This window comes from Notothenia rossii, assembly GCF_949606895.1.
Source record: "Notothenia rossii genome assembly, chromosome: 2".
NCBI classification, from domain to species: domain Eukaryota; kingdom Metazoa; phylum Chordata; class Actinopteri; order Perciformes; family Nototheniidae; genus Notothenia; species Notothenia rossii.
The window spans coordinates 55,686,549-55,700,124 of NC_136904.1; the positions used below are offsets into that span (position 1 = coordinate 55,686,549).

A 13,576-nucleotide genomic window follows, 5' to 3' on the forward strand; every position below is an offset into this window, starting at 1 on the left:
GTGCAGACAGGGGTGCTCGGGGTGTCCTCCGTGCAGACAGGGGTGTTGGGGTTGTCCTCCATGCAGACAAGGGCATCCTCTAAGGTGGGAGTGATTGAATCTGTTTTGGATGTAGATAAGCAAATAACGTCCAGAGAAAACAGAGGGTTTTCCCTGTAGGTCTCACTGAGACTCTCCCAACCACAACCATCAATTGTGTTGAACACCACACAAAAGTGAGTGCAGGGCAGTAAATGTCTTTGCCAGTCTTGGCAGGTACATGATGGACTGATGGAACCGCGGCCAAAAGACACCAGGTGTGTGGCTGATGTTGTCAGGCTTTTCACACAGAACACTCCTTTTTCTCATCCTGTGACGGCTCCTTTGTAGTCGAGTGACCGACAGTGTCTGTCCAGGATGTGTTGTGCAATGGCACGTGGCCTGTTTTGGAGGTACTGTGGAAGGTTTGTGTTGTACTTCCGGTACCCATCGGAGAACATAACATTGAGCTCAATGTACCTTTAAAAATAAATAAGCAATATGATAAGATACAATTTATGAGTTTAAAATAGTAAGCAATGTAATAAGGGAAGAAATGAAATGATCAATATGTGCTTACTTCTGGTAAGCCTTGGGCAGAAAGTCTGAGACTACCACTGTCAGCAGTTCACTCAGACTGCAGTTCTTATAGCCTTCAAGGAACATGTGCTTGAGGGTCTCGTTTTGCCTCTCCACACCATTGTTGGTGTAGATGGCTACCTTAAGGGATTCCGTCTTGTAGACATTCACCCATCTCTGAAGAGAAAGACATGACATTGTTGAAAATAACTAAACCATATTGATAGTATATTATTAAGACAAATCCTAGATATGGACAAAATCCAGAGGACATTAATCTACCTTGGCTTGGGGTAGCCATTTGGTGTTGAACCACCTCCTCAATTTTTCATTTGTGAGCCAGTTGGTGTTTGTCTGGAGGACCAGAATGTGCCTTTTAAACTCCTCAGTGTGTGAGTGAGCAATGTCCCGAAGAAGGCGTAGGACCTCAGCCTGTGAGCACACCCCGTTACCTCCTTTACGGGTCCACTCAACCCACGCCTTCTCCCGATGGAAGTCACAGAGAATGACTTTGGAATCTATAAGAAATAATATTTTGAAACATTTAGCTGTCATCCAATGGATGCAAAAACAATACATGTTATCTCAATGCCCTCTTCCACATTGCAAGTGTTTGTCACATTATTTCAAACCTCCATCCATGCTTTCACATCTTACCATTGAGCACTTCCTCCAGGGCGCCGATTTCTGCCTCACAGAAGTCCACCATGAAGTGGGAGGGCTTCCAATCAAGATTCCAATCCTTGAACACCTGAAGTGCCTCTTTAATATCAGAAGTACTCTCTGACTGTGTGACAAACACTCCCACAATAACATAGTTCACATTTGTCCTCACACACACAAAAAAAAGCAGAACAGAATATCGGCATGTGCGATATGTTGCATCAAGCAGACACATCTGTTGTCCGTCCAACAGGAGAAGCCGCTGTTGCCAGGAGGTCTGCAAGCAGAACAGCAACTTGGTCACAGAGCCATCATCCTGCTCTTCACTGGGCCTGTATACAATATGTATATCCTGCTGTGTCCATGTGTCCACCAAGCTCTGAAATGTTGTGAAATCATGTTCCCATATTATAAACAGAGATGCTCAAGCAATATGATCAACGTTAATGCATGCATGTTTGTATAATAGTTTGCTTCCATGTCCTAACAATGCAGTCAATACCCATACTACTAAAATAGTTCTGCTTACCTAAAGATTAACTTGGTCAATATTTGACCGCCTTGTGCTGGCCTTTGTCCTCTGGATGATGTTCCATATGTCCTTGTCCAGAGGGTAGAATCTCCTCCTGGTAGGAGGAGGAGGATCCAAACCCCTAAACAGTTCACTAATTACAAATGTCCTAATGTGCCTTCTGAACTCTCCAATCTTTCTCGCTCCATCCAATGCCATCCTTTCTATGAACAATTCCACCTTTGGATCAACAGGCTCTCGGTCCTCAGCTGCCTATAACGGAAAAAAACAGTTGGCAATACCTATTTTCATTGATTAGAACAGTCTAGGTTTCTTTAATATAACAAAAAAACACATACACCTATATAACTAATAAATTAGTAAATAAATTAACTAATTAAATAATCAAAACTTCAGTGAGGCAGCCATGCTAAATCTAAATCTAAAGCATTATATTTGTAATATTGTCTCTTGTGAAGGCAAAGGACAGACGGAAGTTTAAGTCGAGGCGGAGTGGACTCGGTAAGTCCAAGTTTGAAATGCTCTTAAAATAAATATTTTTAAAAAATACATATTTTTATGACAAATGTATTTCACTGACCTGTCCCAAAACTGGGTGGTTTTGATGCTCTTCAATTTTGGGAAAGTATGCTGCGAAGAGCCCTACTGTCTTTACTTTGCTCTAGTCATCTTTAAGTGCCTGTTTCAGTTGTTGGGATGCCTCCCGCTTCCCTTTTTCATTGTTGACAGATATCTACAAATACAGAAACATGTATGTTTGTGTTAAGACATTAAATACATGATCATTAGGAAAGGAAATATAAAGTTAAGGTGCCTACTTTATATTCAGGGAACTTCATGAAATGCACAACATTGATCGTAGCAATCCATTTTATTGGTGTTTTGCACCAGACATCGCCTTCCTGGGAACCCAGTGTGGTCCTTTCGGTGATCTTTTTGCTAAATAGAACAATTAAAAAAGAGAAATAAAATAACTTGTATTTTCAAGTAAAATAGCAGTCTCACATGAGAAAAGCTGTGTCTCTCTCTCTCTCTCTCTCTCTCTCTCTCTATATATATATATATATATATATATATATTCATATATATATTCAATTAAATGGGGCTGTATTGGCATTAAAGTTAAACGAAACAATGTTTCTCTCTCTCTCTCACACACACACACACACACACACACACACACACACACACACACACAGATACTCACTATTTGCTCTTCCCGGTTTCTTTTGGCACTGGCATTCTTATCTTTGCCTTGATGGCAAGCATAGGTATTTTTGCCAACCACCATCAGTGGTTCTCCATCAAATGGGATATGTTTTATGTCCCATTGTATTCTTTTACACAAATTCAGATCTGAGAAGGACAACTTGATTATTTATTTGCCTTCATTTATTTGAAATGTCTGACAGTTTAAAAGCTAACATCAATTATAAACTCACCTCTTTTACCAAAACATTTGTCCTTCTTTGTTGATACAAATTTGGTCTTTGTTTCCTGCTCATGTATGCTCAAACTAGTGTTTAAATGTTCTAGACATTTAAACTGACGAACTTGTCTGTCATCCATCCTTCTCTTCTCGATCTTCCCACGTCCCGCCCACTGCTCTGATTACAACGAGAGTTAGAATGACGTCTCTTCTCGATCTTCCCGCGATCTTCCCGCGTCCCGCCCACCCCGACCCTTTCCGATTACAGCCGAGCCGCTCCGATTACAACGAGAGTTAGAACGAGAACGTGACGTCATATTTACATTAGACGGATCCTTTCTAGCCATAACCAAGCTGCTGGGACTCCCAAGCCTTCCGAGTAAATCGCCAGAACGCCGACACCTCCTCATCTCCACCACTCCCATGTTTTATTTTGTGTTGCCATAAATTAGTCTCTCTGCGTTTCTGCGCTGGGCTAATGCTAATGCTAATAATGCTAATAAAATGGTGACTTCACAACACTTTTTTTGAGTTTTACGGGGCGTGGTTTAAAATCCGCCCAGCCAATCAGAAATATAGCTTTTTTCTCACAAGAGAGCCGCATGAGAGTCCCTGCTCTCTAGAAGGGACGGAAAAGGGGGTAAAAAGGTTCCCATGAACTCATTTTAGTTCCGGCTCTGTTTGGTGTGAACGCGACATTTCGGAACTATATTGGAACTAAAGTGGGAAAAGTACTCCGGTGTGAACGCAGCTATTGGGAAAGAGTGGTCTGTAAATCGTTGGATATTTTTTTTTAAACTAAATAAACTACCCAGTATAAACGTGTGTATAGCCCTTATTAAAAACATTCGGTCCTCAAGTTGTAAAATGTGCTAATAACGTTATTCTGAGAGTTATTTTTCTCGGCATTATGAATGCGCATCTAACCCACGGGACCGCGCTGCCCGGCACCTTCATGTTACGTGTTCTGACTGTAACAGTTTGGAGAATTTAGCAACCTGGTATATTACAGTTTTAGCGGCATATATATATATATATATATACATATGGTTGGTATTTAACAAAAAGGGGTGTTATAGTCTGTATTGTAGTGTGTGAAATTGGTATTTATGGAAACATTTTATACCTTTCCTTCAAGTATTATACGTTTTTGTTACTTGTGGGGTACAGTACTGAACATGAATAGTCACAGATACTATCCTTTTACTTCATCACATTTCAAAGAGAAATAGGCTATTGTTATTTTAACTCTACACAGTAATCCATCATCAGCTTTACTTTTTAGATAAGATTTAACTCACAATTGAATCAATTGTGAGTTAAATCTTATCTAAAAATACATACATGTTTATATATTAAATCAGGGCTGCCAACACTCACGCATTGAGCGTGAGAGTCACGCAATTGACCCATATCTCACGCACTCATGCCACACTTGCCTTTCCTCACGCTAAGTTTTCGTCCAAAATAAATGTATATAAATAAAGTGAAGGAACAGCAAACCGAGCGGTCTACGAAATGAGACGGTCTTCTGGCTTAGTTCAGTAAAGTTGTAACGATATTGGGAGATTCTGATTTCACGGATCAATAACTCATGAACAAAACGTTATTCAGACTCAAATGTCGTCTCCTAAGTACCGTGGTAAGGTTGACAACAAGCTACAATCACATTTTGATCAAAAAAGGCCAATACGCGCCGTCCTCCGAGCTGGACACATTACATTGGTCTCTATCCGCAGCCGGAGAAGAAACGAGTGCTCAGGGACCGTCTGCAAAGTGCAATTCCGAAAAAAGAGAATACAATAATATTCAATCACTATTATACAGCTTATTACTACTAAACTACACACATCAATAGTCTCCTGTGTGTCATACTACAGCAAGGAGTTTGAAAGAATATGCTTTTGAATAATTGTGGGGAATATTTATAATGTAAAATCTTCAATAAATATGGCATCATCTTAAATAACTTTAATATTATACAGTATATTTCTACCAAACTCACTATTTGCATTGTTGTTGTTAGCATCTGGTTAGCTAGCTGTGCTAACCAGAAGCTGTTTCTCAAACAATGAGAGGGAGAGCTCTGTCCTGTCAGCCTGAGAGATAACTACAGCTCAGTGAGGTAAGGGACTCTGTTTAGATAGTTAACTTTAGTCTATTTATCTCAGTGGGTCTCAAACGTTTTGGTCACCATTTATGAGATTAAATGAAAAACAGTTATGAAATACTATATGACAGTAAAACAAGAATAAAGTTTAAAAGGGGAGTGATTTATAAAATATCCAAAAAGAAAATCTGTTTAGTTCTGTTTCATATGGGTGTTGAGAGATGTATCCTTAAAGAGCAACTTCAAGGTTAAAGACACCTGTGAATAAATGTGTAGGAAAATGATGAGTACACTAGATTTTCAAAAAAATATACAGAAATATACACTACAGTGACATCTGGCATCGTTTTTGTAAGAAATGTTCACTTCCGCATAAAAAAGCCTCGGCACGTGACCTCCCGCGTGCAACGTAACACGGGGAACACAAGGGGGAGAGCGGCCGGTGTAACGTATTAATAAACATGGATCCCAATGCTAGTTTCGACACAGAAGACACAGAAGAAGTTGAACATGAATATTCGAATGCATATGAGGGACCACAACCTTATAATTATGAGCCTGCTAGGCGTCCAAGAGACCAGGAGCAGCCAAGGATAGAAATAACGGTATCGGAGAGAAATTGAGCTGTGGTGTGAGGAGAACCAGTGGAGAACTGGGCAGCTATCTTGGTGAGTGACCGGCGTTAGCTACAGAATGTTAGCTAACGTCACATCACAACATTGTAAAGTTAGCTATCATATATCAGGCTATAACTAAAGTAGCATTGATAATATAGTAACGTTACTGGCAGGACTGTTGATACTGATCCATAACAGAAACTAATGCGCAAGTATCAGCCGTATCTCGCGTTACCTAATGCAACTCCACACTACGGTGCTGTGTACCGGAGGAGAGACGCGAGATACGGCTGATACTTGACGATCTGGCGGAGAAAGGTTGTGGAGCCTCCGTTGATATGTCGTTGTAAATGGCTTGATGGAAAGCAGGTGTGTAGTCGGGGAGGGTGCACAGCTGATTGCAGCAGGTGAGTGGAGGTTGAGCCGGGAGCCAGGAGTGACAGCCACCACGCACACACAAACAACACAGACAGGGGGAAACAAACAAACACAAAGGAGACGGCTGGAGCAGTACAGCCACCACAGCATTACCTAATGCAACTCCACACTATTTCTTACGGTGCCGTGTTCGGAGGGGAGAGAGAGAGACCAGCGAAGGGGGGGGGGAAAAGAGAAGTAATACGGTTTCCTGATAAAGCTGTGGAGAGTATGTGCTGCAGGGAGGTGGATGCACAACGCACCCAGGAACGAACGCTAGCTCCGGTCCTTTTTACTGTGGACTCGATGTCCTGACAGGCTGGTATTTGTGCAACCTGCACAAACACAATACTGCACCATGATTACAAATGATGAAATACAATGTAAAACTACCGAAAAATACCAGCTCCTTAAAACACAACCGCTCTACTCAACGCAACTCTACTATACCCGCGGTCAGAGAGCGGAAATGTGTCCCCTGTGTTATGTAATATGACGCGTTTGACCTTAAAAAAAAGCCGTTTTTAAGAGCAGAGCTCAAAATTGCTCCTTTCCCTCTGAATTCCTGCCCTTATGTCTCGTAAAACATATCAAATCCTGCATTCGCATTTTTAATTTTAATTTTCAAGCAAGTTTAAGCATAAATGTAGAAAAAATAAAAAGCTGCAAGATTCTCTTTAAATTCATTTTGCTCTCAAAATGCACCAGGTTGATACATTTAACTTTAATATTTAAAAAAAAATCCCGGAGGTGAGGACACCCCCCACACTTATAAAATAGCACTTTACCACTTGCAGGAAACAAAGTCGCTGAGAGGCTGAGGCCGGGCCTGTTTGCTGTTGTATGACACGCTAATAAAGTACTTGCTGAGATCCAAAGCTCTGTTTCGTAGTATAGTTTAATGAAAAAACTCGGTGATCAGACATATACATTGTTATACTCAAAGCAATTGTAATTTTGCGGTCAACAAAAACATATAACGGCCCTGTGTCACCCTCTCTTCCACACACCCACACCTCACACAGGTGAACAGGATTATAATGAGTGCCACCCATACCCATATGACCCAAGCCAACTAGTGATCAACAGTGATCATGGCTCCGACACCTCTGCTTACACCTATATGCCATTTTATATGCTGTGAGCTGAATATCGAGCCTTCATTGTAAGAGTCGCGGGTACAGTGTGTATGTGCGTATTCCATTGTAGCGCCCGGTACATGTTCAATACATTTGTAACACTGTACACATGAACGTTTCTTTTTTCGGTTCACCAAAAAAAAATCTCACTCCAAGCTGAACTCAAATGTTGGCAGCCCTGTATATTACCAAGTGGTTTCATGTACAATGTGATATAATGATTTTAATGTCACCTTATATATTCGTGGGTGTTAAATTTGAAAGTACATTTTTACTGTTTAAATAATAGAGAGGCTTTTCATATATTCCTGAAACAATGTCCCACTACTTAGTAATAATAAATTAAAGCAATAGTCTTTTCTTCCACTTTTCATGTGTAGTCAAAAGGGTGGTTTTATGACCTTTGACATCTGCTTTGCAGTTCCCAGCAAGGAAGGGGCCCTGAGTCTCTAGCTTCCTCTGCTAATTGCTAAAACCCGTATTGATTAGCCCGAGGGAGATGTGCCTCAGATACAAGACAGTTGAAGCCTTGTAGAATTAATGATTTATCTCCTACAAGACCCCTAAAGAGGCCTTGAGAATTGAGTCAAACAGTTACCGAGGCCATAGTCTTTTGTTCTCATTGATGTCTGTATTCATTCCAGTAAAACTGACTTCGAGGTGAAAGGAAGTTCTAATAGGGCCTTAAGCTACCAGAACAATTAAACTTCTGTTAATCAACCAAAACTCATGACTGTCAGGGGACAGGACATTCGGACCTATAACAAGGGTCACTTCATAGAGAATATGTGTGTGTATTCCTTACTGTGATCATATGTCCTGTATAATCATTTATCAACTATTCCTGTATTGGTGTTTTATTTGATTCCTCTGTTTTTATTCTTTCATGTGTGGGTACTAAATGGCTACAAACATTGTGGAGAAATTAGCTTATTACTCTATATGAAATGGAAGCAGCTTTTATGACAGGGACGAGAGAGCTGGGGGAGGGGACATTCTTCTTGAGATTTTCAGCATGTCAATGATCAGGGAAATCTATTTGTTTTAAATAGATGTGTGTGGTTGATTACTTTGTATTAATAATAACAGTATGTGTAAAGGAAGCTGGAAATATGCAATGTGAAACCTTTTATTTGAAATAAAGATTCTGCAGGGAATATTCTTAAAGAACAATAGCTCAAGTGTCTGGAAGAGCTGCAGGCTAAATGAGTGTGCGGTACTTTTTTACTGCTTGAGATCAGAGCTGATGTTTTCCTCTTGTTATTATTGTTTGAGGTTAAGGTAACTCACATGTGTTATTTGTATAATCCAACTATAAAAAACTATATCTTAAACCTATCTTTATAAAATGCCAAAAGTATGTGAAACTTGCAGGGAGGGGTTTGTTATCTCGAATGTAAGGGTCGCCTCTGGCTCGCGCTGATTGGCTGTCTTTTCTAAGTGGAGGACCCCCTCGGGGGGGGGGCAGCCGCATAGCTCCTCCTGGTTTTTTTGGATATAAGCCTGTGTTTTCTTTAGACCAGTCTCTTCTTTTCTTCAAACTGACCAGATCCGTAAGATTGGAGGAATAGCAGGAAGTACTTCCTTTGTATTTGTATTGTTACTTTTTATCATTAAAACAAGATTATTGTTTAACTTGCATTCTGGTGTTTCTTAATCCCTTCCTTTTTACGAATTTACCCAGCTTACCAAACGACACGCGGAGACAAGGTTGGTTTTAAACATCCTCAATCTCCAACAACAACTATAGACTGTATATATAAATGGACGTAGGGTCCGTGACGTCACCCATAGGATTCTGCAGAGTTGCCGAGAAGCCCTTAGTAGGCGGAGTCGGCCACTAACGGCTCGACAGTGACGTTGGAGTTCAACTCCCGCCTTCTCCAGCCTTCTCCAAATAAGGGCAACGAGGCGGAGCCGAGGCGGGACGGCGGGACCTGCTGCCACCGAGCTGAAAGTTCCAGAGCTAGCTGAAGCTACCAAGCTAAGCTAACATGCTCCCCATCTGCACACTGCCGTGGCATTTTACGTTTCTAAGGTAAGCAGACATGAAACTACTCAGCAAAACTATAAATAATAATCTAAGTTATTGAGATTTTAGCATAATACTTCAGAATCTTAAAATCCCTTAACGTTTGTATGCAATTGTGCTAGATTCAACACTGGAATCAAGCAAATATTAATATGTTTGCATGACATTAGTTATTTATATTTTGATATTACTTAATTATACGTTTAATACATTTAAGTCAAGCTAACGTACATGTGATGGTAGCTAGTTAGTGCTCTTACCTGTGAGGCCTCCTCCAAACAGCATAATAACCAGACTGTATCATTATAGGGTTCCCGCGGGGTCTTTAAAAGTTTTCAATTTGATAATCTGAATTTAAGGCCTTAAAAAGGTCTTAAATATGACCAAAAAAATAAGAAAGGTCTTAAATATGATTTAGAAGGTCTTAAAAATGATCGGATTTGAAAGGTACTTCTTTGTTGCGATCGCGTCTAAAATGTGTTTTGGGGAAAATTTCCGGGCTGCAAAGTACACAGTACGGTAAGAGCCTTTCAGTTCCCCCCGACAATTTGTATTAAAATAAATCAACATGGAACCAGTAATCACGAACTTTGTTTCCCCCGGCCCCTCATTGGAGAACACCCAGCGAGTAACCTAGCAACCAAGCTTCAGCTAGCGGCAGTCCGAAACTCATGTCTCTTCGAATCTACGTACAAATAAATATGGGGAAGTGTAAGTTCAACCGTATTGGTTGGAAAACATCGAATTTAGTGCTTGGTTGAAACCAGTGGAGGGGGACGTGTTTGAAGCCCGCTGCACCTTTTGCAAAATAAATCAGCGTTTGTTTTGCTAATGTAGCGTTAGCTAGTGCAGCAGCTCCCGCAACAACACCGGGGGACCTCCGGGCGACGTTTGGGTCTACGTCAACCCTAAAAGCGGAGGTGCTGTAGACGCTAAATACCGTAGTTAAACACCAATCATACAACAGCAACGATGAAAGATTGTAGCCAAGGCAGCAGAGCTCTGAATATAGCTCTTGTTACTCACACACACACACACACACACACACACACACACACACACACACACACACACACACACACACACACACACACACACACACACACACACACACACACACACACACACACACACACACACACACACACACACACACACACACACACACACACACACACACACACACACACACACACAAGGGCTGCTTGATTGTGGCAAAAATCATAATCACGATTATTTTTGGTCAATAATTGATATCACGATTATTAAATACGATTATTCATTCACTTTGAAAACATCCATTTATTGAACTTTAAAACAAATAATAATTTGAACCGTATCTTTTTAAAGGTGGGGTAGGTAAGTTTCAGAAACCGACTCGAGATACACTTTTTGTTATATTCCATGGAATGCTCTTCACATCCCGATAGCAATGAATATCTTACAGATGTAAGTATTCATTTCAGACAGTTTGAAACGCGAGGGCCATGATTGGTACGTGATCTGCCCTCGCTCAAGGGAAAACCTCCAGCTTGACTTGAGAACGCCCCCGTGATAGATACATGTAATTATAATGAAGCCAGCTGCAATGGATCATTGATCCACCAGGGGGTGCAGTGGGGTTCCACACTGGAGCTCATGTGAAATAAAATCAGAGACAGTACACTGGATGTACAGCCGAACTTTGTTAAGATCCATATGTCACGGATATCATACTCTGTGCTCAATAAGAGACATGTAATCATTTACAAAACATCACCATGTTGTTATTTAACAAAATAATGTTGTTTAGTCGAAAAAAACGAACGGGAGGAAATGCAGCCCGGCTCTCGATTTTTAATCCTAATTTAATCATCATCTTCACCACGATCATTTATGTTTATGTTCACCGAATTGACATGAAATCACTGACACATATGAATATACTGTATTCAACTTCATTAAAACATTATTAACGTGCCTAAACTCAGTAATTCACTGAAAATATTTATATTTTAATGGAGCCTCGTCGGCAGATCAGAATCCCAACGTGCAGCGGCGGGATATTGGTCTGCATGACGGGTGTTATTTTCCCCATAAGGAACAAGTCGCTGCAAATTATCCCGCTTATTACATGGCCACATTCTCAACAAAGTAACGACATGACTCCCAATATTAATTTAAATGCTTTTATGGATTTAGAAAATGTTTTTATTGATTTAAAAAATAGTTGTATGTATTGATTTAAATTGACATGCATCCGCTAAGAAAAATAGTCCTTTGTTACCGTTTTTTAAACAGTGTGAATGAAACGGTGTTACAGTACAAGTTGAGTCATGACAACTGGCGACATTCTATTATTTTCGTCATAGGAATCCGGGGCGTGTACATTGAGGACCCATTGTTGACTTACCAGGAAAGAAACATCGTTTGTCGTTTACGTTCATCTTTTGCTATATCTGCCTCCATAGGATCACTTTGATGCACATTCAGTACTCGTATGTGAGGTTGTGGGGGAGAGGTCGATATCGTGACGCTTACAGGGAGGTATCGAACATTACAAAGTAGGTGACTGTGTAGATGCCTGTTCAAAATATTGCAAACTTGAATAAATCATTTAAATTATATTATTTGTTTCCGACTTTCATTTGTTCATCGTTCTTAATGTGATGTATATTAGCTTTGATAGCTGTCCATACCTTCAGACAGCCTAAAAGTAAAACACAAGTTGTTTATTCACAAACGCTCATCGACATGACTGGATCACTCATGACAAGTTGTGATCAGCTCCGATTAAATTGTGATATAAATTCTGTAGCTATTCTCCAGGGAGCACGTTTTTTTGATGAAATACCTGTATCCCTCTCATCACAACAAGACTCTACACTGTGCAGGAAAAACAATTACATACATGAAAATAACCTTGATGCATGGGAATGAAACACACAAACTATCTTCCGTGGCTATGCTGATATGTCACAGTAACAGTCAACCACATAAAAGTAAGTCCAGCGGGGCAAACGTTGAATACATATAATACAGTAGTTCTATTATGCCTTTAAGCCTATACGTTTAACCCATAAGAACCCGGACCCATTTCTACTTTTGGGGAAATTAAGGGGAACGTCATTTAGACTAAATAGACACATTTCTGACAAGTAACCCCCCTAGTGTCAAATATCTGAAATGTGACATATATGTCACATTGGGCTTTAATCGTAAAGTAACTCTTATTTATAACTTCATTAATGAGGATGATGTTTTGGTTTACATTTGTTTGAACATACTTTCAATTGAATAATAAAGAATATGTTAACTAAATATAATTGAATCAGCTAAATTAACTGAGCAGATCATAATCATATTTGTAATTGTACATATATGTCACTCTGGGTTTACTGTGAATGTTTAGGGTTAATGTCCCGATGTGACACCAGTGTCACAGCAATATTTATGGCATTTGTTTCATATCAATTTCATCAAGAAATGTTTCTACAACATATGTATATGTAATCAGAATCAGAAAAGAGCCAAAGACAGCTTAATGTTTAACAAATGACATGTCATGTAAGCATTTTTATTCTTAAATGGCTTGAATGTTAGCTTTAGCAACAAAAAACATTTCCAAATGTAGCTAGTTCTGTCACATGAGTTAGCCTGGCACATGGACATCTTGGACATGTTGTTATGGGAACACAAAAGCAAATGACTAGGACCATGACCCACCAGACTGTTCAGTGTGTGTCACTTAGGGACTTCATGAGACAAAAAAGGCTAAAGTTGTATAAGGAACTTTCCAGAGCATTTAAAGTTCATGTGACACCTGTGTCTAAGCAATTATGTCTGCCTTCCGTGTTGCACCATGAGGACCCACTGATATAAAATGCTTAACTGTCTAAGTTGCAACCATGCACTTTTTGGAGGGCTAAGTGCCAGCTTGACATCTTTTTGGCTTCATTTATAGAAGGAAAGACAACAGTGATAGTTATGTTTCAGAATAACATTTATTGGAAATTGTTAGAACAATCTCCCTGGTCACCGGCTTGAGCTTGAGCCTCAGG

At 40.0% G+C, this 13,576-nt stretch overlaps 1 protein-coding gene across 1 annotated transcript; it reads right to left on the minus strand.

Annotated features, from left to right (window-relative positions):
• Positions 1–344: 344 nt before the first annotated feature.
• LOC307028257 (uncharacterized protein) lies at positions 345–1,495 on the minus strand (the record flags this gene model as incomplete). Its single annotated transcript, XM_079663117.1, has 4 exons — positions 345–498; positions 599–774; positions 880–1,115; positions 1,255–1,495. 4 exons carry the CDS (start codon positions 1,493–1,495, stop codon positions 345–347), a joined length of 807 nt encoding a protein of 268 aa, XP_079519243.1.
• Between the last annotated feature and the right edge of the window lie 12,081 nt (positions 1,496–13,576).